The sequence below is a fragment of the Pipra filicauda genome, unplaced genomic scaffold (assembly GCF_003945595.2).
Source record: "Pipra filicauda isolate LSUMZ 115617 unplaced genomic scaffold, ASM394559v2 scaffold8_size5757611_pilon, whole genome shotgun sequence".
Taxonomy (NCBI): Eukaryota; Metazoa; Chordata; class Aves; order Passeriformes; family Pipridae; genus Pipra; species Pipra filicauda.
In genome coordinates this window covers 616,074-638,707 of record NW_024105087.1, presented here as the reverse complement: position 1 = coordinate 638,707, position 22,634 = coordinate 616,074, and the positions used below count along the sequence as shown (strand labels likewise).

General features: G+C 43.1%; 1 protein-coding gene and 1 long non-coding RNA gene across 7 annotated transcripts; one reads left to right on the top strand and one right to left on the bottom strand.

Annotated features, from left to right (window-relative positions):
* The first annotated feature begins 549 nt into the window (after window positions 1–549).
* KLHL8 (kelch like family member 8) lies at window positions 550–22,015 on the top strand. Of its 6 annotated transcripts, none has more exons than XM_027725060.2 (10): window positions 550–592; window positions 8,247–8,493; window positions 11,706–12,254; window positions 14,672–14,858; window positions 15,557–15,700; window positions 16,592–16,703; window positions 18,146–18,314; window positions 18,885–19,044; window positions 20,015–20,216; window positions 20,588–22,015. In XM_027725060.2, exons 2-10 carry the CDS (start codon window positions 8,287–8,289, stop codon window positions 20,709–20,711), a joined length of 1,854 nt encoding a protein of 617 aa, XP_027580861.1. In that variant the 5' UTR covers window positions 550–592; window positions 8,247–8,286; the 3' UTR covers window positions 20,712–22,015. The 6 variants fall into 6 exon arrangements, with proteins under 6 accessions (XP_027580861.1, XP_039246958.1, XP_027580863.1 ...); XM_039391024.1 differs by lacking the exons at window positions 550–592; window positions 20,588–22,015 and adding exons at window positions 832–2,826; window positions 19,412–19,466 and having other exon boundaries at window positions 20,015–20,107; XM_027725062.2 differs by lacking the exon at window positions 550–592 and adding an exon at window positions 839–2,826.
* Window positions 11,563–13,425, bottom strand: LOC120325253. Its single transcript, XR_005567159.1, has 2 exons — window positions 12,794–13,425; window positions 11,563–12,415 (listed from the first exon to the last, which is right to left on the bottom strand). It is a non-coding gene; the product is annotated as an uncharacterized LOC120325253 (long non-coding RNA).
* Window positions 22,016–22,634: the final 619 nt, after the last annotated feature.

Below are 22,634 nucleotides of genomic sequence, written 5' to 3'. Positions count from 1 at the left end.
TGAGATCTCCCCTCAGTCTCCTCTTCTCCAGGCTGAACAGACCAAGTGCCCTCAGCCGCTCCTCTTATGGCTCCCCCTCAAGAAGGGGGAAGATTATTCCTGAGGAGATTACACTAGTTGGGGGGACAGGGTGAGGGAATTGCTCTGCCTCTTTCTGCTTCCTATTGAAGGGGAGCTTTTTTACGCGCCAAAAGGAAAGGAGATAAGCATTGAACCAGAGAAGGGAAACATGGTTGTGAAAGAACCCCAAGCCAACAGGATCATTTTCGCTGTGGAAACTGTCCGGCGCCGGGTGCCCGTGGGGCACGTGCTTCAGCGGCACTCGGATGCCTTTATTCATGTGCCAGTTTTGCGTTCTGTTTCCCGACGGGCCTGGAAAGTCTTGTTTTCCGCACTCAAGGCCCAGCGAAGACAGAGGACTCTCCGTTCCCCTCACGGGGCTCTGGGCGGGCCGGGAAGGCGGGAAGCTCTCGCCCCCCCCACGTTCCCCCCCTCACCTCGCGGCGCATGCGCGGGGCGCGCCCCCTGGCGGCGGGCGGGCGGGCGCTCCGCCAGACCCGCCGCGGCGGCGGCGGCAGCGGCAGCAGCGCAGGTGAGCGGGGCGGGCACCGGGCGGGCAGCGGGGCGGCCCCGGGGGGCCCCGGCTCCTACCTCCCACCTCCCGTTCTTCCCCCGCGGTGAGAGGGCTGCAGCCCCTTCCCGGGCCCTTCCCCCGCCGCCCCTCGCCCTCGTACCGCGCCCGCCGCCATGGCGGCTCCCCTGCCCTTATGTAACGCGCCCCCTGCCCTCGGGTTCCCCTCAGGTGTCCCGGGCGCCGCCTCGGCGCGGGAGGTGCCGCGGTTGTTCCCCGTCCTCGCAGCACCGCAGCACCCGTGGGGTCTCACCCCTCGGGCACCGCCGCCGGGGCGGGACGGACCGGGGCCGCTCCCGGGAGGGCCGCTCCCGGCGCCGGGGAGCGAAGCCGAGCCATTCCGATTAACCTGGAATCGCTACCGGGACTGGGCTGTGCCCCAGGCAGCGCAGGGGCGGCTCCGCTGCCCGGGGTGGGCTCTGCTCGGCGTCAGGGGGCTTGTTTGTGCTGCCGTGGAGCCCTCAGAGAGAGCCGTCACTGCCACACGGTTCGAGGAGGAGACAAAAATTAATTAAAAAAATTAACTGAGCCAGGATTCCACGCGTTTCGAGACGCTCCATTTAGAGACCACAGCCCGAGGATCTGGTGCCCTGGCCGGCTCGCTGTTGACATCTTGTAAGGGATAACAAGTCGCTTAGCTTACTCCAAGACAAATATTTCTTGTGTTAAAACCAGCAAGAAATTGCCTGTTGGTACTGGGGAGAGCCTCAGGAGTTCCCAGCCTCTCCTTGCTTCTCAAATAAATGAGAATTTCAGATGTCTCAGCTCCTCTAACTCTTGATATTGCCTGCCTCGGTTTCCTTCCTGCTTTGATAGGTTCCACCTTCCCTTCTCCACTCAAGCCATTTGCTTGACGGATGCTGGGAGGTATCAGTTAATCAGATTCTTATCCATAAGAGTAGGTACTATCCAAGAGGAAGTAGTTCACAAACTTAGTAGGGCCTCCTAGTTCATATGATCCGGATGTTTCAGTTAGTTAGGGCACAGTGCTAATAATGCCAAGGGTGTGGGTTTGACCCCCTTAGGGGCCATTCACTTAAAAGTCGGACTCGGTGATCCTTGTAGGTCCTTTCCAACTCGGAATATTCTGTGATCTGTGTTACCTCCTTTGCCTAAGCCATTCCTACATATACTGCAGTTGAAAGAGTTAAAAACCTCAGAGATACCTGGCTTTCTGTGCCTGTTGCAAAGGCTTCTGGAAGCGCAGTCAAGAAACAAATCACACGTGTGACTATAGAAAAGTACCACAGCAGGTAAAATAACTCATCAAATGTTAAACTAAAACCACAACAACAACAGGCCTGTCACATGTGGCTTTGGTTGCTTGTAATGTAGGTGACGCTTCAAAAGGCTCAGACACCTTCTGTAAGCAGCTGGGTCTGAGATTTTTGAGTCAGTTTATGCTGATTCCCCTATAATCTCTGTGTCTGTGTTGTGACATGGCAAGATTGTGCCTGGGGTTTCTGTGCACTATACTCGTGACCTCGTTTGTTTTATAAATTGTTAGCAGCATGTCAGTAGCCTGGCATCCAGTTTTCTAGTTGGCCATTTGTTTGTAAAAGCAAATTTAATCAGTGTGGTCACACAAAGACACACAGTCGTTGTGTAATGACTGCCAGTAATTTGGTACAGGGCAGTACAGTACCACATTAGCCAGTGCCTTGGTTCTTCCCCAGCAGGTTTCAAGGATCAGATTTCATAATAATAATTTCCTGCATCAGTAGTTGTAGCGTTTTGAGTTGTGAAGCCTTTTGTCTTGTATTACCGCTGCCCCCTCTTGATTTCAAACAGATTTCGAAGAGCCTTACAGCTCTGGAACAAAAGGAACATGATATTGCTTTGTGGTTTGAGCTGTTTGACTTGTGAGTGTATAACATGAGGCTGCAGCCTCAGTGAATTTCAGCTCTAGGTGAGAGAATATGATGATGGTTGGCAACTAAGGCAGAGAGTTCTGGGAAGAAGGGGGTGGTGAGTGTCTGGGAAACAGTTTGGCTGCACCTCTGGAATGCTCTGCTGCTTACCATGCCTTAATTTACATGCCCAGGATAAAGGGCAGCTGGCAAATGACTTAGAAATAATGTTGCTCTCTGTTAATACTTCCCAGGAATGGCTGAACTAAACACTGCCGTGGAGACCATTAGACTATTGCTATTTTTAATCAGGTCCATCAGAGAAGACAATAGTGCCTCCCCTTGGTAAGGGTCTGTTTTGTGTTCTTATGAATGAAATATGCTAGTTAATTTTTTAATATATCTATCAACACTTCACTGTACTCCCATTGCACTGATTTGCAATGTTTTTTTCTTTTGTGTTCTACTTTTTGGGTATTCCCAAGGTTGCATTGCATAAATAAACCCCATCTTAGTTATACCTGTATCTGCAAAGCAGAATCCTTTGCTGTTTTGTGGCTTCTGAGGGATTTTGCTGGTTGTTCTGAAGCAAAAATAAATCAAGCATAAATAAATCATGGCATATTAGGTTGGTTGGTTGTTTTTCATAATGGAAAATTGAGCAAAATTGTCAGCCTGTCATTCCATAAATCCCAGAAGACAGATGGCCTTTCTGATGTTTGATGGAAACTGGGATTAAACCTCAATAGAACTTCCTGGAGCATTCAATCGAAGGGAGCAGGGAAGATGCTGTCTCAAAACAGCCTTAAGGGACTGCTAGGCAGAATTATTTCCAAAATAAGATTTTATCTGACTGTGCTTTTCATGCTCTACAAAGCACCTCTTCTGTTGCATTTTTCCGAGAAAGAGCAGTCCTTGTGGGGACTTCTAAGAAAGAGCACTGGTGGGGTTTTGGTTATAGAAGCAGATGAAAGATGGTGCCAGCTGTGCCCATTTCAGTGTTTGCTGAACTACCTGTGTAACAACACAAAACAATAATGTCAGGTTGTGCTACAAAGAACCTTTGAAATGCTGAAAGGGTTTAGAAATTGTATATTAGTGTTGTCTAAGAATCTGTTTTATGAATTTCTAGAAAAGGAAGCCTAGTGGTTTTAAACAAGCTAAACCAGTTAGATGTGCGGTTTCTGACTTTTTTTTTCTTTCTGTTGAATAACTTTCTGCTGAAAAGTACAGTGGCTTAGGTTTGTGATACAGTATGTGACCTGAACTTTCCCATGTTTGGGAAAACCATCAAGTCTTGTCTGATTTGACCTAATTGGCATGGGTATCTGAACAGTTTTTTATAAAGTTTATACGTCATCTTTGACGGAATTGATGAATGGAGAAGGGAAGAGCACTGAGAATTTTCTACAGTATTTTGTCTATCCTTTTTTCCCCCATGTTCCTTCTTGATGATGGATCTGTAACCAGACTGAACAGTGAACAGCTGCTTATGCAGTCCCTGCCAGAGCTGCTGCTTGTCTGCAGTTTGCACTGCAGCTGCCTCTTGCCCTTCCCACTTCTCTCCCTCTGTCTCTTCCTTAGCTCTGCCAGCTGCCCACTTTCCAAATGTTCCTGTTTTCTTAGAACAAGACAACAGCTTGACTTGTTCTGTTGGCTGGATCAAACTGGAGAAGATCTTGTCCCTGTCTGTGCTTATCTAACCTCGTGGTCAGCAGCACCAGTGGTTCATTACCCACACACACTCACAGGCTCTGTATCAGACAAGGTAGTTTTGCACAGCCACACGTAGGAACTTGTGTATATTTATATGCATGCAGTCTCTGTTTGTACTTGAGTCACTTCCAAAGCCTCCCTGCTCATGGAGCTACAAACTTTGCATTTGCAAAAGGCAAATTTCTTATCTTATTCAATTAAAAGGCCTTTTTGTTTTCTGAGTGAGGCTGATTGCCCTGCTCTGCGCAGATCATGGTGCGATTTTAGTTCGTCTTGTGGGTGGGTGAGCAAAATTACGTACAGGGTAGTTGGTGAAATTTCATCTGTGTCTTGATTTCTCCTTGACTTCTGCCCCCTTTTTTTCCAGCTTCGGTACCACTGATTATACAGAGCATTGGATTTACGGATATCATAATTCCTCTCATGTGAATGCTGCCTAGTTTTGGTTATACTGGGAGTCTTGGTTTTTTGTTTGTGTTGTATCACAGAAGTGTCTTCCTTCCATGTGTCAGAGAAAGAATAAGGATGAGCCTGTCTTTCTGGGACACTGTCTCCCAAGGTACCTGGCAGGGGAAGTGGGCCATGTACTCCAACATCTAGGTTGGCTTGTTGGGCAGGATTCCTGGGGTTTTAATTTCATGATAGGGGTAAACAGAGCAATGCTATTCATGTCCAATGTCTACAATTTCTTTTTACTTCAAAACTGAGGTATTATACCTCTCTTGAACATAAGTACTTTATGTGACATGAGTAATTTTACACTTGATTCAGTTTCAGATTGAACTAGAATGTCTGAATCAAAATCACTTCACTTTAGGATGTTACTGTTATCTGAATTGCAGCAGTTAGAAGATAATGTGTTTGTGCTCTGTCCCCCATCCCTGCTTGCTTTTGTTTCAGATTGAACTAGAATGTCTGAATCAAAATCACTTCACTTTAGGATGTTACTGTTATCTGAATTGCAGCAGTTAGAAGATAATGTGTTTGTGCTCTGTCCCCCATCCCTGCTTGCTTTTGTAAGTTTGAGGAACAGGGAATAGGGAAGAGGGGATCCTCAGTCCCTTGCCTGGAGACCAGAACACGAACAGAACCCCTAACAACCAGAACACGAACTTTGGGGTCTGGAACAGCTGCCCTCTTGAGAACAGCAGACATCACCGAAATATTTAACTTGAACAAGAAAATTGCTGACTTGCTCTCAGCAAACAATGGTGAGCTGTAATTGTGTGGTTTGGTTTTTTTTTATTCAGACAGTTGCTACTTCATGGCAAGTGTCAAACAGTTGTTTACAAGGAATAACAGATGATTTTATGAATGATCTGTAAATGGCTCTTCTCTCTTTGTTTGTGGAGCTGAAATACACTGACCTCCTTGACTTCAGAGTGACCTCCTGATTTCCAGAGTTTAGTATCTTGATTCAAGTGCTACTAAAATTCATTTCTTTTTCATTTAAAATCTGAGAACAGAAAATGCCTGTAGCTAAACATTCAGATGAGCCCAAGCCAGTATTTTCTGCAAATGAAACATGGCTGCAGCTGGTACTTTCCATAGCAGATGATGATTTGTTTGAAGACTCAACCTGTGAGGTGCTGTAATTAAGACCAGTGGAGGATTTGGGGATACGTATCTAAAAAGACTTGCATGACTGAGATGTGTCACAGAAACAAGATGCTCCTAAATTGGTGACTTGGGGGAAGAATTAAAATCTTATCTTAAATATTATTATCTGTCACAAAGTCTAAAAAGAAAACTGAAGTGTGTCAGACTACTGCTATCTGAATATTTCCCTAAGGTTATATTATATGTTTATTTTTGACATGTTGCAGAGACTTCTTTTTACCTGAGGAGCAGTAAGTGACTTGCTCTCATGTTCCCATCCACATATTTGATATTGCAATACTGGGGGCTCCCTCACCCATGTGATCTATGGCTGTGTGCCTCAGTAATGGCATTGGTTTCCTCTGGTGTGATTTCCAGTTTCTTCTCCTACAGTATCAAGTGTGTACTTAGTATGTATCAAATATATAAATCCAAATATGCACTCGACTTCTTTTACAGGGCAGAGCATCTCCAAAAGCTTTGTTTGCTATAGGCATCAGATTTGGATGAAGAGCTTTGATTAAAATCAGTTGTGTTTGGCTTATGTGTTACTGCTTAATTCATTTACAGCATAAAAAAATTGACCCCAACAGCACTGATTTATCTGAAGACTCACAGGTTTGATATTGGTGTTCACAGTGGCATACCCAGAGCAGGTAAAATGTAGCCATCAGCCTTTTTTTATAATGAGACACAGAATAATTGGGGAAGGTATATGTGCGATTGCAGTTAAGGTATGAGGATAAATGTAGCATATGTGTCAGATGGAAAAACCTCATGACTTGGGAGCTGTGAACTGTCATTTAGGAGTCAGTGGCAGTCGAAAGCAGCGCTTCTACTCGCTGTAAAAATTGTTAGGTTGTTGAAGTGAGAGTGTCAGTCAAAGACCAAAATAAGCATGAGTTCCCTGGAAGTGTAGGCTAGAGATGAAGGAATGACACAATATGCTCTTCAACACCTACAGCATTTCAGCTTCTCTTGTTTTTTTCCTCTTGTTTGTCCATATTAATTTTTATAACTTCAGGAGGTTGTGCTTGAAGCTTCATATCCCAATGCTAGTAGTGACTTCCTTGGAGGGCATGTTAAACAAAGCAAAGGTGGTGAATACCAGTAGTGGAGGATTAATTTGAGAATCAAAATAGCCTAACAAACTAGAAAAACAGCTTAGTATAGTAATTTGCCAAATCTGGCATAATGGAAGCTAAGTTTTCAGCAGAAAAAAAGTATTTATTGCTATAAACTGTATATATATCCCATGGTCCATAATATCTTTGAGCGAGTTTGGGGTTTTAGAAGAATTAAGGTCTTTCTCTTAGATAACTTTTAAAGGTAATACTTACCTTGCTTAAAGCACCACAGGCAAATACTCTAGGGATGTTTGATCTTGCTTTAACCTGCTTGGCCCAGTGCAGCCACCAGCCCTGTCCACCACACAGGACACGGAGCTGACAACAACCCTGTGACCCACAGCAGAAATGAGTATGGTCGCCTCAGGTCACTTCCTGCTTTTTCTCTGGTACTGAGGCATGAAGAGCTGTAAATTCTGTAAGAGACATGGACACTTTCAAAATAGCCCAGAGGAAAATCAGTTCTGCTCCCAGGCACGTGAGTTAAATTTTTATTGTAGAAGAATTTTTTGTTCCTTTGGTCAGTCCACTTCCTGGAACGCCAGAGTCCATGAGCGGAAATCACTGAACTACAGCAATCATCAACTCTCAGTGTAGAATGAAGAATGAATGCATCATAAATCAATTTAAAAAAGTGAAAACCAGATCTAGCCAGTGTGAGAGAAGAACATGCTACTCCATATACTCTCGAGTACCTTCAGTATTTAAAGGGGGGTTATAAAAAAGAGAGAGTGGCATTTTACGTGGGCAGATAGTCATAGGACAAAGGGGGATTTTTTTTTAAAAAAAGAGGAGAAATTTAGATTAGATGTTAGGAAGGAGTTCTTTACTGTGAGGATGGTGAGGCACAGGAACATGTTGCCCAGAGAAGCTGTGGATGCCCCATCCCTGGAAGTGTTCAAGGCCAAGTTGGATGGGTCTTTGAGCAACCTGGTCTAGTAGGAGGTGTCCCTGCCCATGGCAAAGGGTTGGAGCTGGATGATTTTTAAGGTTCCTTCCAACAGAAACTGTGATTCTATGATACATCTTTGCCTTTTTCATGTCTTTTTCAAGAAGTGTGGGCAACAAGTTCACAAACAATGGCTTTTCCTAAAGGTACCTTCATAGGATTCTTGACTCTGAGTTGGGTTTTTTTGCCCCTTCTCCTCTCATCTTCCCCAAGTAAGATCATAAGTAGTATTTATAACATGTAATCAAAGTGTTAATGTACTAGCATTACCTAATGTTTCATTTTCTTTTTTTTTTTTTTTTTTTTAAACAGGAAGGTGGACAGAACTGCATTTTAGGACTTAACTTCTGATGGGCTGGATTTTGTCTTGGCAGGAGTTTTTGAAGATTCATGCAGTGAGAGAAAAAACAGCCAATGGCTTCAGAATCCATGGTCCCTGAGCAGGCAAAACAACATCTGATAAAGGGAAAAAGGCGGCAGCAACAGCAGCAAACTAGGCCTTCCAACAGTGATGGTGAAGATGACGTCTTTGTATTTGAGGCAAATGAGGCTTGGAAGGATTTTCACAGCTCTCTTCTTCACTTCTTTGAAGCTGGAGAGCTCTGCGACGTTACACTGAAGGTGATAACTTGTCACGAATCCATTGCATTTAACACTCTGAAGATAAAGCTACAAATAAACGTGCTGGAGGTGGCTGTGAATTTGGGTAGGGATGTGGAAACCACAGAATACTTGTTGCATATGAGGCATCTCTAGATATGCTGATGGTTTTTTTCTTATTTAGGAGGTTTACAGCTGAAATTGAAACATTTAAGGTGAAGTGCATGACTTTGACCTCATCCAACTTGCCTTCTAAGCAAGGTCCCACAGTTGATCAGTATGTTACTGTGCAGTTTCAGCTCCTTGTAGCCTCTTTGTTCTCAACTCACTTTCATCTCCAATTCCGTCTCTTGTTTCTGCATTGTGTATTGTTTTGCTACATCCTTCCCAGCAAACAGGATTTCTGGAACAAATCTGACTTCCAGCATTCTCAAAGAAAGAAAGAAAAAAACCCAGACAGTTATGTTCTACAGCTGATCAAAGAATAAAGGAGGAGGAGGAAGAAGAAGCAAGTTATATGATTCTTGCATAGCATTGTTTTAATACATTATTTGTAACTCAGCTGTGTGTTCCTTATATCCTGATCCCAATAAATTTGTATCTAGCATCCATAACAGTGGGTATCAGCACCTACAAATATTAGGTATTGCTTAGCTAGACATCTTACTAGTGCAAGATTTAAGAAAAAGAGATGGAGCATAGTTCCTAAACCAAGAACAAATGATAATGGATGCCTTTAGGAGCAATTGTTTGTCTGCCACTTTGACTGTTAAATATGAACTGGGAAAATCCTGGACAGATGTGTGTCCTTGGTAAACCTGGTCTCCAGGAGGCATCTCATCTTTCTGAAATGCTTGGGAGACAGTGGAAATCTCTGAGAGGAAGAGGTTTTTCTCCCTTCTGTCCCAGCAGACAACAGGAGTAATAAGCAAGAACATTTTCCTGTTCTGCTTCACAGCAGGTACTAAATTGCCTGTCACCAGGCACGGAGCAGGCACTCAGTGCAGTAGGTCCAGTGGCTCATAACAGTGCCCACAGGACACTGAATGACAATGCTGAAGCTGCTCAGGGTAGCTTGAGAGCCGTGAAACAATTGGGCTGAGCACTCATCATCAGGTCTATTTACATCAGTCATTTTAAAGGCATTTTGGGGAAGAAGGTCCACGTCAGAACTCTTAACAACCCTCCTCATCTCTTTTCTTGTTGACCTCATACTCACCTGCCTTTCCTTTCTACCTACCCTTGTGAAAAAAAGGCAGAAAGTCTTACTTTATAAACATAGTTAAATGTATACTCCTGCTAGGGAAACTTGGCTTGGAAAATATACTTTACTGTGGCTGCAGTTTAACTTCCCCCAAGTTAGGCTTGTTTTAATGCTCATTTGTATTATCTATGTGGAGCTACTTTGGTAATTTAAGAATATTATATTGCATGACTCATCTTCCAGTGAAGGCTAAAGCAACCCATGTATATCTTACTGTACAGCTTCCTAAATCAGTGATTTTCATGTAGCTGGTAACTGTTATCTTGAATTGGAATTTTCTGGAGGGCTTGATTTTTCTTTTTGTAGCGCTCAGGCATTTGTCATGTTTTAAGAATAATTACATTTCTACTGAACTTTCTGCTTTTGTGTGTGACCTGCGATAGCAATTCTGGCATTGCTGTTGTCAGACCAATTGCTGGCTCTTAAATATGATAGTTAATAACTGAAGGGGAACTCAGATTTCAAAATACCAAGAATAGATATTTGAATATTAAGCAGATTTGGGTAACATAATAAAGCCATTTAATTCAAAAGAAAGGTTTAATTAGAGAGTGGGAGGATGGGCAGAATAAAAATATGTGAAGGTGAGAATAGCTTGGGAGCTTTCCCTGATACAGCAGACCAGCTGGTGGGATCTTTTTGCATCGGTCCTGTAGTTAGTTGGAGTGATGCTATAACAGTGATAAGAAGTGGGAGCACACAGGGAGACTTCCTCTGCTCCTACGAGCTAAATCCTGGAATTTCACTGTACTGCTGCTGTCATATGAACAGTGTTAGAGGGCTGTTAGAAGGCGGAGAGTGTCAGATGATAGCATCTGCTTTTCTCCTCCTGTTGGTTTGCTTTTTGTTCATTTGGTAGGTCTGAACTGTTCCTTCTGGGGTGATCTAGTTTGATCACACTGAGCCATTCATCTTTGCCTCATTTTTAATCTGTGTACTCTTTCACGTGTCTTTGCTTTCTGTACTCAACTCACTGCTTACCAGGTAGTTTACACTTGTGTTGATCATACACACTTTTTAAAAGGTTAGAGCAATTGTGTATTGAATCAGAGCTAGAAAAAGGTCCAAATTACCCTTTTTAATTTAGTATCTTTTTTTTTTTTTAAATTGCAAGACAGGTCACTGTAACACCTTCATCTGAAAATGAACACGCAATTTTAGTCCACCAGGGAAAATGGTTGCTTAACTGAGCCATACCTTTATGGTAGTGCAGACTGCAGAATGACAAAGGCTGTAAGAAGGCACTCCTGTTAACACAAATAGTGGATTGTTCGTTTACCTTCAGTATTTACATTCTTTTTAAATGTAATTGAATTCTAGAATTTAGTACCTGAAAAGCCTATTTTGTGCTTTCTGATCAGAGTTTTGAAAAATACCTTGTCTCTATGGGGATACACTATCTTTTGTGGCTAACAGATTCTAAAAATCTTGAAGTGATTGGTAACTTTTAATAATCCCTGTAATAACTGTTATTACTATGGTTTTACATGAATTTGCTACTATAAAGATCATTATCAATTTCTTGATAGTAGTAAAAGTCCAGAAGTTCAAATTAAGTAGTCTAAAAATGTCACTTTACAATTTCCCCCCCCCTTAAAGTCTCTGAATACACATAAAACAAGTGCCTAGCAGTCTCCTTCTGTCTCCAAGATGCATCTAGAATGTTCCTAAGGATGCTTCATGTGGCTTTTAAAGAAAGGCAAGTTTAGTGCATCAGTGCTGCTGCTTCCTTGTTTTATGGCTTTGCGCTATTCTGGTGGCCAAGTTACAACTTAGATCTGCCTGGGATACATGGATGTAATTCCAGAAGTACAGGGCAAGTAAAGTTAATTTGTTTCAACGAAATACAGTAGCTTTAATGCACATCGAGTCCAGAATTCTTATTTCAGCTTAACCGTTCATCTTTTTCACAGCCAAAACTGACATTACAGTAAAATGGAGGGTTTTTTTGTTCTTTTTTTTCTTTCAGGTCGGTTCAAAGCTTATCTCCTGCCACAAGCTGGTTCTAGCTTGTGTCATCCCTTACTTCAGAGCCATGTTTCTTTCAGAAATGGCTGAGGCCAAGCAGAAGTTGATCGAGATCAGGGACTTCGACGGCGACGCGATAGAAGACCTGGTGAAGTTCGCGTACTCCTCGCGGCTCACGCTGACGGTGGACAACGTCCAGCCCCTCTTGTACGCTGCCTGCATTCTGCAGGTGGAACTGGTGGCAAAGGCCTGCTGTGAATACATGAAGCTGCACTTCCACCCCTCCAACTGCCTGGCAGTCAGGGCGTTTGCCGAGAGCCACAACCGCATTGACTTGATGGACATGGCCGATCAGTTCGCTTGTGAGCATTTCGCGGAGGTCATGGAGTGCGAGGACTTCGTGAGCGTGTCACCACAGCACCTCCATAAACTGCTGTCCTCCAGTGACCTAAATATTGAAAATGAAAAGCAAGTTTACAATGCTGCTATCAAGTGGCTGCTGGCCAATCCACAGCATCACGCCATGTGGCTGGATGAAATACTTGCACAGGTAGGGCAGACCGAGGCACCACGTGCCTGTCTCGTCAGTGGTTTAGTTGTATAATCCACTGTTTGCACTTGGGTAGATCTCAAGACGAAAAATGTTCTCAGCTGTTGGTGCCTCATCTGGTGTTCACAGTTGTGAGCTGACCATGGAAGCAGGTTAGATCTCTGGAATATCAGGAAAAAGTGGTATTCTCCTGTTTCTGTACAGAGAAGAGTACTCACTTTGTGCTCACGGCTGGGGGGAGAGTCAACAAAAAGCTACATCTGTGCTAGAGCAGAAACTTCTTAGATTTACTTGAAACAGAGCAAGCCATTGCTTCTCTTGATTTGACAGTCCTACAGCCTGAAACTACTGCCTTTGCTGGCACGTATTTGTACTTAAGAAAGGAGTCAAAACTACTGAGTTTTTTTACATGGCTAGGAAAGTAAAACTGTAACAGAGACATGTCACATCAAGTCATGCTTCTAAAATATTTCATGTGTTTAACTAAAAAAAGGCTAAGATATGTCAGCCCTCCAAGTAGGCCAGGAAACATGATAGACCTTTTAATGCTCGCTAGACTAGCACTGGTTATCTGTAGGAGTCAAAAGGAGTTGGCAGTTCAATTGTCCAGAGTTGATGCGAGTTCACTGCTTCTGAAAGAAACACAGGTATCAAAAGGTCATTCAGCTGAACTTATTTGGACACCCATCAGACCTCCTCCTGTCAAAGCATTAGGTACTTCAGTTATTCAAGTTCCACATATGCTGGTTATGGAGTTTAAAATACAATATTTGAGACAGGTATGGGGAACCTGTGCTGGGGAGGATTGGGGTGCATGCTATGCACTGCAGAATGCCCCATGTGTCTTAGTAGGATCAGCTGTGTGGTTTCAGTTGTCACTGAATACTTTGCATTTGGCTCAGTTGCTAATATTGGTGTTACATGAGTGAGGAGAGGTCCACTAAGATGCTGCTGTCAGTGTCTTCATGTGTCATTTTTCACATTTCCTAGTAAAAGATGGTTTATTAACTGTCTTCCAAAAACCTTCAGTTTCATCTAGACTAGCATGAGGTTTTTGGTACAAAAAGCCCTTCTTTAGTGCATTATAATTAACTTTACAGGTAATATATATATAAAAAAGAGTATTATTGCCCAGTTGTGCTATCACATGAGATTAACAACTTCATTCTATTGATACCAGAGTATCTATATATATATATATATATACACCAGTATTGAAACCAAAATCTGTATTGAAGCAATAAAAAAGTAAAGCCCTTCCTGTACATATGGGTTATTTGCCAGAGTATATGGAGCCATGGAGCCATCAGTTGACTTGGACATTATTGCTAGCTGAAAACATGACTGGGCTTATCAACAGTTTTTATCCACATCATAATCAGCCTTATGGGTTTTGCTGTCATAATCAGGTTCTGAGTGTGTCAGCCTGGAGTTCTTACCACATCACTAACCTCAGGAGCCTGTCAGCAGGGCTACGGTGGTGCTTTAAAGCAGCCTAAAATAAGCCGGGCCAAAGTAAAGGAAGAAGTGGGACTGAAAGCAAGTAGGTAAGGAAAAACTGGTAGAGACACATGCTTATTTGAAGGCAGGGACCTTGTCAGTGATATAACAGCACCATCCTGCTGCTCTGAGAAGCCCTGGAGATACTGGACTTCACCACTGGGCTAACTGAGCTGCTTGGCAGCATTGACTCCAAACCTTAAGAAATCAGGTGGAGGTTTACCTCAGTTCCCCCCACTAACACTGGTCCTACCTGTGCCCCTGATTATACTTCATATGCTTCTGTACTGTTTCTCTCACAAGGAAAAATGAAAGGTTTGCTGAAATAAATGACAGAAAGGATTTAGAGAAGGAAACAATTGGCTCTCAACGTTTTTTTTAAAATCTCAAAGTCTGTCAAGTCTGCGTCAAAGAAAGGTGTTACTGCGCTAGCAATACGTACTTCATAGGCACTTAGGTCATGCTGACAACTGTTTCCTTTTTGACTTGCCAGCCAAAGAAAATGAACCATTCTAGCATAAGCCCTCCTTACATTAGCATAGCAGTGACCCAAAAATTCATACCCTCTGCAGACTAACCTGACACAGGCTACCCTGGTGAAGTCACAGGTGCTGCCTGCATCACACCTGGCACGTTCAGCTGCTGCACAGGCAGCTGCACTTCTCCCACACAGCCTGGGCCAAGGGACAGTTCTCCACTGTTGCTTAAGTGCAAATGGTTGTAGCAAACATTTGTCACTCAAAAGAACTGTTCATATCGCTGTTATCTGGGAAAAAACCATGCAAGCCGCTCTCTTCAGTGAGGAGCGTGGGGCTGCCAGCTGGCCCAGGAGCTGCCATCTGTTACATGTGCGTCACTGTGACTGGTGAGACTCAGCCAGTTCAGCCAGTTTCTCCAACTGTGTTCATTCCTGTCAGGTACGGCTGCCTCTCTTGCCCATTTGTTTCCTTATGGGCGTTGTGGCAAAGGAAGAGATTGTCAAGCAGAATCTAAAATGTAGGGATTTGCTGGATGAAGCAAGAAACTACCACCTTCACCTGAGCAGCAGGGCAGTGCCTGACTTTGAGTACTCCATTCGCACAACACCAAGGAAGCAGACTGCTGGTAATTAAATGTGTGTCTGGTTATCCGGTAGGGAGTGGTGTGGAGGAAAGGCAGCACATCTGTGGAGGTATATTGGTATCAAGCAGGCATGGTTTAGTATCCAGGATTGTTAATGAGTTAATGCAAAATTGGGAAAGACATTATGTGCCATTCTGGTACTTAGATAATGTGCTGCATTTTCCTAGCAGAACTTTAGCAGTCATTTTCTTTCTTTAAAGCATGTATTTATCTTGATTGGCTCTATCTGTATTAAAGCTAGAGCTGTTAAGTATGTTATGACCAGGCAATCTGTTCAAAGCTATACCAAAAACAGTGGACAGTTATCTTTTGGTGTAAGGCTGAGCTAACTTTTAAAGTCTTTGACTAACCTGCACCAAAAGTGAGTAATGAATATTAGACTGCAAATCCTCGTTTTTACGTTGTTATATTTAACAATGTATTCATCTCCTTAAGCAAAATCACAAAAAAAGTGTATTTAAAATATACATTGTGTTTGCAAGAGCATAGATAACCAATTGCCATAGCAGCATGCCAAGCAAAGGCCAAAATCCAGTATGCAGTTATGCAGGGCAATGACTGTGCCCTGGAAGTGAAATACAACTTCTCCCAAACGATGTAATTTTCAGTTTGCTCTGCTATACAGTTTTTTTTCCCCATCCTCCTGCTAGTTCTCTGGAAACCTGTTTTGTCTCCTTCAGGTGTGCTGTTCTGTGTCGGGGGCAGAGGTGGATCAGGCGACCCCTTTCGCAGCATTGAGTGTTACTCTATCAGTAAGAACAACTGGTTCTTCGGCCCTGAAATGAACAGCAGGAGGAGGCACGTGGGTGTGATCTCTGTGGGAGGTCAGTAACCCTATTCAAGCAACCCCATTCAAAAGGCACTTGTTTTGTTCCTTTTGCTGGAGTTGATACTTTTTACTACTTGTACAAGTAGTAAACTACTTTACTTGCTTAATTATTGAATATTCTTCACTTTAGTAAAGCTTCTTTCCTGAAGGAGTGTTTGGTTCTGAACCAATCTAAGGCCATACTTACTGAAAAGACATTATTATGAACTGACAGAGTTGGGGCTGTTCAGACTTGAGAAGAGAAGGCTCCATGGAGACCTTATTGTGCCCTTTCAGTGCTTAAAGGGAGTTTACAAGAACGATGGGGACAGACTTTTTAGTAGGGGCTGTTGCAATAGGACAGGGGGTAAATGGTACTAAAAGAGGGTAGATTCAGAGTAGATGTGAAGAAGAAATTTTTTTACAGTGAGGGTGGGGAAACATTGGAACAGGTTGCCCAGAGAGGTGGTAAATGCCCATCTCTGGAGACATTCAAGGTCAGACTGGATGGGGCTCTGAACAACCTGATTTAGTTGAAAATGCCCCTGCTCATTGCAGAGGGGCTGGACTAAATGACCTTGAAAGGTTCCTTCCAACCCAAATGATTCTATGAGTCTATGAACTGTATATACCCCCTTGCCTTAACAGGGGTTTTACTTTTTATAAATCCACGTATAAAAAATGGCCTTACACAGCAGTCAGCCAGTCCTCATTAGAACAGATTCCTGGTTGAGTACAGCATATAAATATATAAAGTCCATACTTACTTAAATTCTGATATCGAAAACATTTAGAAACTTTAACCGTTATTTGAACTCTTTGTTTCCACATAGACAGGGATATTATATAAATGAAAACTGAAATGTTGCCAAGCACTCTCTATATCAAAAGATGTGTATGTGTTCAGGTAAAGTCTACGCGGTAGGTGGACATGATGGAAATGAACACTTAGGAAGCATGGAAGTATTTGATCCTCTCACAAACAAGTGGATGATGAAGGCATCGATGAACACAAAGAGGTATATGTGTCCTATGATCCAAAATTTAAGTCCTAGTCTGTGATATATCATTTCTTGCTCATGCTGGAAAATATCATGTCTGCCCTGCCTTTATTCAGGTTTTCAAAATGCTATTTCTAGGAATTTTTCTCCCTATTTTGGAGCTTTGTGCTATAAAGGTATTATCCTTATCTTTTCTTCTTTTTTTGGGGGAGTTGGCTTCTGGAGCAGAAACCTGTTCTACTACAGCTATGCTTATATTCTGGTATCAAGGGCCTTTCTGCTATGCCCAATAAACAACTTGAAACTGATGAACTGGTTCTGTGGATTTTTTGCTCTTTTTAAGAATGAGCAAGATAACTGCCAGCATAACATGAAAAGTGAAATACTGCCCAGCAAACAAGTAGCCACTTATGTTTTTGCCTCAAAAGGCTGGAAGGACTAAAACACTGAAAGTCCACTTGAGGATTTTTCTTGCCTTTTGACATTTAAGATTCTTTTAAGGAGTTACTGGACTCACGGATCTGTAATTTTTTTGTTTCTGGTGTTATTTAAACCATTGTACTTAATTCTACATTCCATTTTGTTTGTTGTTTTTAAAAACATCCTGTACAAGTAGGAGCATACTGAGCACGGCTAAGTTCTTTGTAGCTTTAATCAAAATAGAAAACAACTGCCATCATTAATGGTGTCTGTTATCTGTTGAGGCAATTTAAGATAAGCCCAGGATATTGCCACAATGTTTGTTCTGTACAAAGATTGTGCCTCCCTTGCTCCTGCCCACCCGCCCATCTGTGAACCTGCCCTCTGTATAATGAGAAAGAATGTTCCCAAGGACATGGTAAATCATCTCTCTTGGTAGTTAAAGCAGAAACTAGACAATGCTTTTTAATTTTGTACTACCGATTGTACTCTCATGTTGGTAGATTCAGTAGAAACAAACCTGAGAACCATTTTAACACTTAATTTAAAAATCAGAATGGAAGAAATTGCGATTACATCTTGCTAGAGTTCAATCATCTAATATCTAGCACAGGTTTGCCTTTTAGTATGTACCAATATTCCCCCTTCAATCATTCCCAAATTGTAGAAGCCAGCTATACCAACAAAGTTAAAACCAGCAGGTTTTGGTTCTTCATCGGATTCGACAAACAAAATCGGAGGCATGAAATTCAGTACCCAGACAGAGAAAGCAAATATCTAAGACCATCTCAGATATCTGAGCATGTGAGTAGAGGACTTGGGCCTTAGGTGACATTCTGTCAAAACAGTATTCCATGCCCCTCTGGCACAGGTGTGCAGAGGGCCAGCTACATTATTTACTATAAACTTCACTTTTTAAATTTTCGTTGCTTTTTTCCCCATAGTTCGAAAGAGGTGCCAGTCATGTAACATTGCACTTGATGTGTCATTCCCTTTCCTCGAGGATTTGCACTGAGGTGTTGATCCTGTCGTTTTCCTAGGAGAGGAATCGCCCTGGCCTCCCTTGGCGGCCCCATTTACGCAATAGGAGGTTTGGATGACAACACCTGCTTCAGCGACGTGGAACGGTACGACATCGACTCCGATCGGTGGAGCACAGTCGCCCCCATGAACACTCCCCGGGGAGGAGTCGGCTCCGTGGCCCTGGTGGTAAGTGACTGTTTACTCCCAAGTCAGGGCCAACTGAGGAACCGATCTGCTTTTCAAATCTGCTTCTACAAGGCAGAACACGAGATCTTAAACAAAATGCAGCTGGTGGGTCTGAGCACCTCTGGTCATCAAAATCCTATGGAACTGTGCAAAAGGTGAGGATATTTAGGATAATACATCAAACTGAACTGTTTCAACAGTATTTGAGGTACTGGGAGCAAGTATTAGAACCCTTCTAACCACGTGGCTAGTGCTTCCTGTCTCACTCAGAAGTCTGGTTTGGCATGGTCACTATGATTAAAGGTACCGAATGCATCTGCACTTTAAACCCTCTGTTGCCATATATGCTCTGCAAAATAGCTGCAACATTACATAACTTTTTCTCTTCTTTAATTGGAAGATGGCATTTATGTTAGATAATTAAGTCTGTTACTGGAATTCTTAAATAAAGTAAATAATTAGGACTGTGTGGATATACCAGGTTTTCCTATAATTTTAACATTGCTTATGGAAAGCTGAGTAAAGACAACTACATTACTAATAATCTTTCCCTATACAAATGTTTTCCAGAACCACGTTTATGCTGTGGGGGGCAATGACGGTGTAGCATCTCTTTCCAGTGTGGAGAAATATGATCCCCATTTGGATAAGTGGATAGAAGTGAAAGAGATGGGTCAGCGAAGAGCTGGGAATGGTGTCAGCGAGCTCCATGGCTGCTTGTATGTTGTCGGTGAGTAGGGATGTGGCATTTTGTAGTGCTGGTGCTGCCAAGTGGAAGAAGCTGTTGTTGCTAGAGGAACTGGGGAACAGATAGACCTGACCTGTACTTGATGTTCTTGGGCAGGAGAAGAGAGCAAGTACAACCACGACACACTTAAACAAAGGTATGTTAGCAAGGAAATAAAAAAGCAGTTGCTAACCCGCATTTCAGGAGGGTTATACTGTTCAACACAATATGTCTATATTAGAAAACCCTCTTAGACTCACTAATCTTGGGTTTCCTTTTAGGAAATGATTTTTAAGTTCACAGACTTTCAAAGCTTTTTAGTTGTGTTCTGAGTGTAGACAACAGTAGCTTTTTCGCGCTTATTCCACAGCCTGTTGTCCTGTGCGCTACCTTTTACCTGCTTTCCTGAGGGAGGAAGATGCCAGGTAGGTGTGCCATAGTGGTAGTTGCAGAGCTCTGCCTTGTGTATTATCATAAATGCTTACAAAGGTTTCAAGCAGAATGCTTCTCTGAGAGCTGCCCCAGTAAGGGGAAAGCATCACCGAAGTGTTACATGAGGAATTTTTGTTTCCTACTGAACTATTCGTCAATGCTGTAACTTGAGAACTCTGCAAGAGTGTGTTTTGCATAAACTAAACTAAACTTAAGATTGGGACCATCTTTTTACTGGTCTTTGGGTTTTTTCCTGTTCCGAATGGGAAGCTGTTTCATTGTAAGTATGATGAATTCAAGGAGAAAAATAATAGAATAGAACTCTTGCAACTTGAATAGAAGAAAACTGTCGCCCTAGGCGATGCTTGTACAGTGACAGGAGGGAGAGCTGCTAGATTAATTTTTAGGGGCTTGGAAAGTTCTAGTGAAGAGGGAGCTGGACAGTACCCCCTAACACTGAGAGTAGCCTGATAATGCCAGTCCTGGGCATCACCTGCACCAGAAGTGGCTAAAAACAGATAAACGTGATGGTTCTTTGCAGGTGGCTTTGACGACAACTCCCCGCTGAGCTCGGTGGAGCGGTTTGACCCACGCAGTAACAAATGGGAATATGTGGCAGAGCTCACAACTCCAAGGGGTGGTGTTGGCATCGCGACACTGATGGGAAAGATTTTTGCAGTTGGAGGTCATAATGGCAACGTGTACCTGAATACAGTGGAAGCATTTGATCCTGTAGTGAATAGGTAATTTTAAATGTTTTATTTGGCTTAGTAAGACAATGAAGTCTGCCTATATGAAAACACAACATGACACCGTGCAGCAGGAGTCTAGCTGTTGTTTCCTGAGTAATATCCATGACTGTCAATATAGGACTGCTGCCTATGCCACTAGGTTTTTCTTGTAAATATTTAAGCACCTCCTCCCTCCTCTGCCTCCTCTGCATCCCTTGTTCATTCAGTAACAATCTACAGAGAAATAATAAGCCCTGCATTTTTGTGCAGGGCAAACAGCTAGGCTGTGTAAAAGAATTTCGGACACAGAAAATAAATACTTTCAGATTGCTCAGAAAGGACAGGAACTGACTTTTCTTTTTTCCCTCTGCCACGTTCCGTAGGTGGGAGCTCGTGGGCTCGGTGTCACACTGCCGGGCAGGGGCAGGCGTGGCCGTGTGCTCCTGTCTCAGCAGCCAGATCCGGGATGTGGGACAAGGATCCAGCAACGTTGTTGACTGCATGTGAGCTCTGCCGCCTCCTCCAAATTCCAAAGGAATGATAATAGAGAAGCACTGCAGAGCTTTTAAACACTGTGTTTTGTATGGTAGGTTAAGAAATCAATCTAGTACATTTTCTTTGTGAAAATGGTACCTTCTGCAGCTGTAAAGCTTTTGGTGACTTTTTATCAATAGTGATACAGAAAAGCCTGTGATAACATGGAATAAAAGTGTGACTCACGGGGAAGAAACCTGCCAAGAGCTGCAATCATCCCCTTTTTGAGAAGCCGTAATTTCAGAATCATTTGAGGCAGCTGTTGCAGGGACTCATTATTACAGGAACTGTAAAGCAGGCATGGGGAGAAGGCAGAAATTGTTACTGCTGAACTTCACCCAACAGCCCTGCTACATGTTTCCTGGAGGACTTGAGTGCCATTTAATATAACTTATTTTCTGGAATGAAGTCTTAAACATTTCCTAATTGTACAAGAGCTTTGTAACACAAGGCATCTCAAATTTTAGAAGGTAATGACATCCCTGGTGCAAAATAAAATAACTGAGGCAGAGAAGTTCACTGCCCGCCTCCCAAGGGACTGCTGGCAGCAGTGGAACTCAGTCTGAACTGTCTTTCAAACTACTTTCTTGAGCTAATACACGTGTTAGAAAACAGAAAATATTCTTGCCCTGAGTTTAGCCACTGCAATACCATTTTTATATGAAATGGAAGTGCATAATAAAATTTGCAGTAAAGACCTTTAAATGCAACTCTAGGAGATGACACAACCAGTATCAGTATCCAGTAGCGACTGGTAATTCTCAAGGTACTGGCTCTTTTAAGAAAGTAGATAGATAGCCTCAAAACAGGTAGATGATGAAAAGCTTACATAAACCAAAGAGAATCAGAAAAAAAATAATTGGGAATAAACCAGTACTTACGTAAGAAATTGAAATAGGAATTTGACAGTCCTGCATACAAACACATCTCGTTAGGCAATCAGAAACTCTGAATTCCGAGTAAAGTCCAGCTGGAAAGATTGCTGATTCTTGTTCCTGCATCACCTTGAAAGACCAGCAACTGACAATCCTTTGTGACCAAAGTTTCACATTACCAGGTTGTTCCAAGTGACCTGGGAGAGCAGCAAACTTCTCTGCGTTCAGGCCTGGGGAAGAGGCAGGACAGCATGAGCGTAAGGTGCAGTCGTGTTTTGCTGCTGAATTACCATGGTTTAGCTGTCCTGTCCAAAATGGCTTGCACTTTGGTAGCACCCAGGGACACAGTGAATGGTACTGTAAATAATGAAACATTGCAATAAACATTTGTACTTCAAAGGACCTCGTTTGTAGTATGACTGGAGCATGCTATTGCTGGGAAACATTACAACATGGAGCATTTTTTGTTTTCTGCAGTGTATAACTCTCAACAGAAGGCTTTTGACAGCAGAGAAAACCCTGTGTTACAGCTGCGAGTTGTATCACCCTGCTACCTGCCTTGCAAGGCTGTGGTTACTCTTGTGGCTCTTAACCTGATTAGGAAGGGTGGAAAGAAGGGAAGCAGGTTCTCTCTCTGGGACCAGATGGGTTTTTCTATGGGTGTCCTGGCTAACAAAAACCCCCCAAGTTTTCTACGAAGTTACACTGACTTTGAAACCAAGTAGCCTGGCAGTGCTACATTTCTCCTCTTGGTGGGACAGTGGGAGCACCCTTGAGGGCAGCATGTGAGTAATGCACGCCTGGAGCACACTGACTGTAGTCACCTTCCAGGCACCAAAGGGAGAAGTGTCCAGGGGGAAATCAGGTGACAGCAAAGGCACTGGGATTCTGTACTGTGTGGGAGGAGCTCTGCTGTCACCCTGTGGCTGTAAGTAGGTCTGAACGGGATCCCAAGACAGACATCTCAGTCGTATTTCAATGCGCAGCCCTGCCCCAACACCCGTGCTCAGACCTTTGGCGG